The 1,461-nt window shown below is 64.1% G+C and overlaps 1 protein-coding gene across 1 annotated transcript in view; it reads left to right on the forward strand.

Moving 5' to 3' along the window:
- Positions 1–1,461, forward strand: part of ACAP3 (ArfGAP with coiled-coil, ankyrin repeat and PH domains 3) — a 14,634-nt gene that overhangs the window by 9,183 nt on the left and 3,990 nt on the right. Inside the window, exons 12-17 of the mRNA XM_010850227.1 lie at positions 166–266; positions 341–452; positions 695–903; positions 976–1,045; positions 1,178–1,272; positions 1,350–1,457. Of these exons, the coding sequence (XP_010848529.1) occupies positions 166–266; positions 341–452; positions 695–903; positions 976–1,045; positions 1,178–1,272; positions 1,350–1,457 (695 nt within the window). The remainder of the gene's footprint in view (positions 1–165; positions 267–340; positions 453–694; positions 904–975; positions 1,046–1,177; positions 1,273–1,349; positions 1,458–1,461) is intronic.

Below are 1,461 nucleotides of genomic sequence, written 5' to 3' on the forward strand. Positions count from 1 at the left end.
GTTGGTATCACAGGGGACACGGATGGGCACCATAGCCTGAGTGGCCAGGGACAGAGACCACTTGAACCCCAGGCAATCTGTGTCCTGGGTAGAGCAGTGAACGGGTGGTCAGGGTGGGGCAGGGGTGGGTGCTGAGCACGAGGACCAAGGCGGTCATGCCCACAGGACGTGCTGACTGTGGTAGTGGATGACCTCCGGCTCTGCTCTGTGAAGCCCTGTGAGGACGTCGAGCGGAGGTTCTGCTTTGAGGTCGTGTCGCCCACCAAGTAAGCAGGTCCTGCCCAGGGCGTGATGTGGCAAGAGCCCCTGCTTGCCCAGGCTGACAGGCCCCTTCCTGCAGGAGTTGCATGCTGCAAGCCGACTCAGAGAAACTGCGGCAGGCCTGGGTTCAGGCGGTGCAAGCCAGCATTGCCTCCGCCTATCGGGAGAGCCCTGACAGCTGCTACAGTGAGGTGGGCCCTCCCTGCATGTGCATGTACAACTCCCACAGGCCACACACCAGCACACATGTGCGTTCACACACCAGCACACATGTGCACATCAGTGTGTGTGCCCACATGGGGGTGCAGGCTCGTGCCTCAGGCACCCTGTCCTGTGTCGGCCCCTGTATCTGGGGAGGAAGAGGGGGGCCCCCGCTGGGGAGACTGGGGTTGGAGCTCCCATGGGGTTGAGTGACCCCTCACCCGGTCCCCAGAGGCTGGACCGCACTGCCTCCCCGTCCACAAGCAGCATTGACTCTGCCACGGACTCTCGGGAACGCAGCGTCAAGGGTGAGAGTGTGCTGCAGCGGGTGCAGAACGTGGCCGGCAACAGCCAGTGTGGTGACTGCGGCCAGCCTGACCCGCGCTGGGCCAGCATCAACCTGGGTGTGCTGCTCTGCATCGAGTGCTCAGGCATCCACAGGTGGGCCTCCTGGGCGGTGTGGAGGGGGTGGGGGCGGAGCTGTGCCCTGACTCCTCCTCCCTCATCATCCAGGAGCCTGGGCGTCCACTGCTCCAAGGTGAGGTCCCTGACCCTGGACTCATGGGAACCGGAGCTACTGAAGGTGTGTGGGGTCCATTTCAGGCAGCTGGCGGGGGTGGGGGGGGTAGCAGGGTGGGGAGACAGGAGCCGGGTCTGCCCACTTGAGGGGAGGTCTGTGGGCTGGGCTGATGCTGGCCTCACCCTCTCCTGCCAGCTGATGTGTGAGCTTGGAAACAGCACCGTGAACCAGATCTACGAGGCCCAGTGTGAGGGGCCGGGCAGTAGGAAGCCTACAGCCAGCAGCCCCAGGTGAGGTGTGGGGTAGCCTAGGCAGGCCTGGGGAGCCCCCACCCACAAGTGTGGCTTCATGTCTGGTCCTGGTCCAGACAGGACAAGGAGGCCTGGATCAAGGACAAATATGTGGAGAAGAAGTTTGTGCGGAGGCCGCCCTCAGCACCAGCCCGGGAGGCCCCACAGCGCTGGAGGGTGCAGAAGTGC

This window comes from Bison bison, unplaced genomic scaffold (genome assembly GCF_000754665.1).
Source record: "Bison bison bison isolate TAMUID 2011002044 unplaced genomic scaffold, Bison_UMD1.0 scf7180017864289, whole genome shotgun sequence".
Taxonomy (NCBI): Eukaryota; Metazoa; Chordata; class Mammalia; order Artiodactyla; family Bovidae; genus Bison; species Bison bison.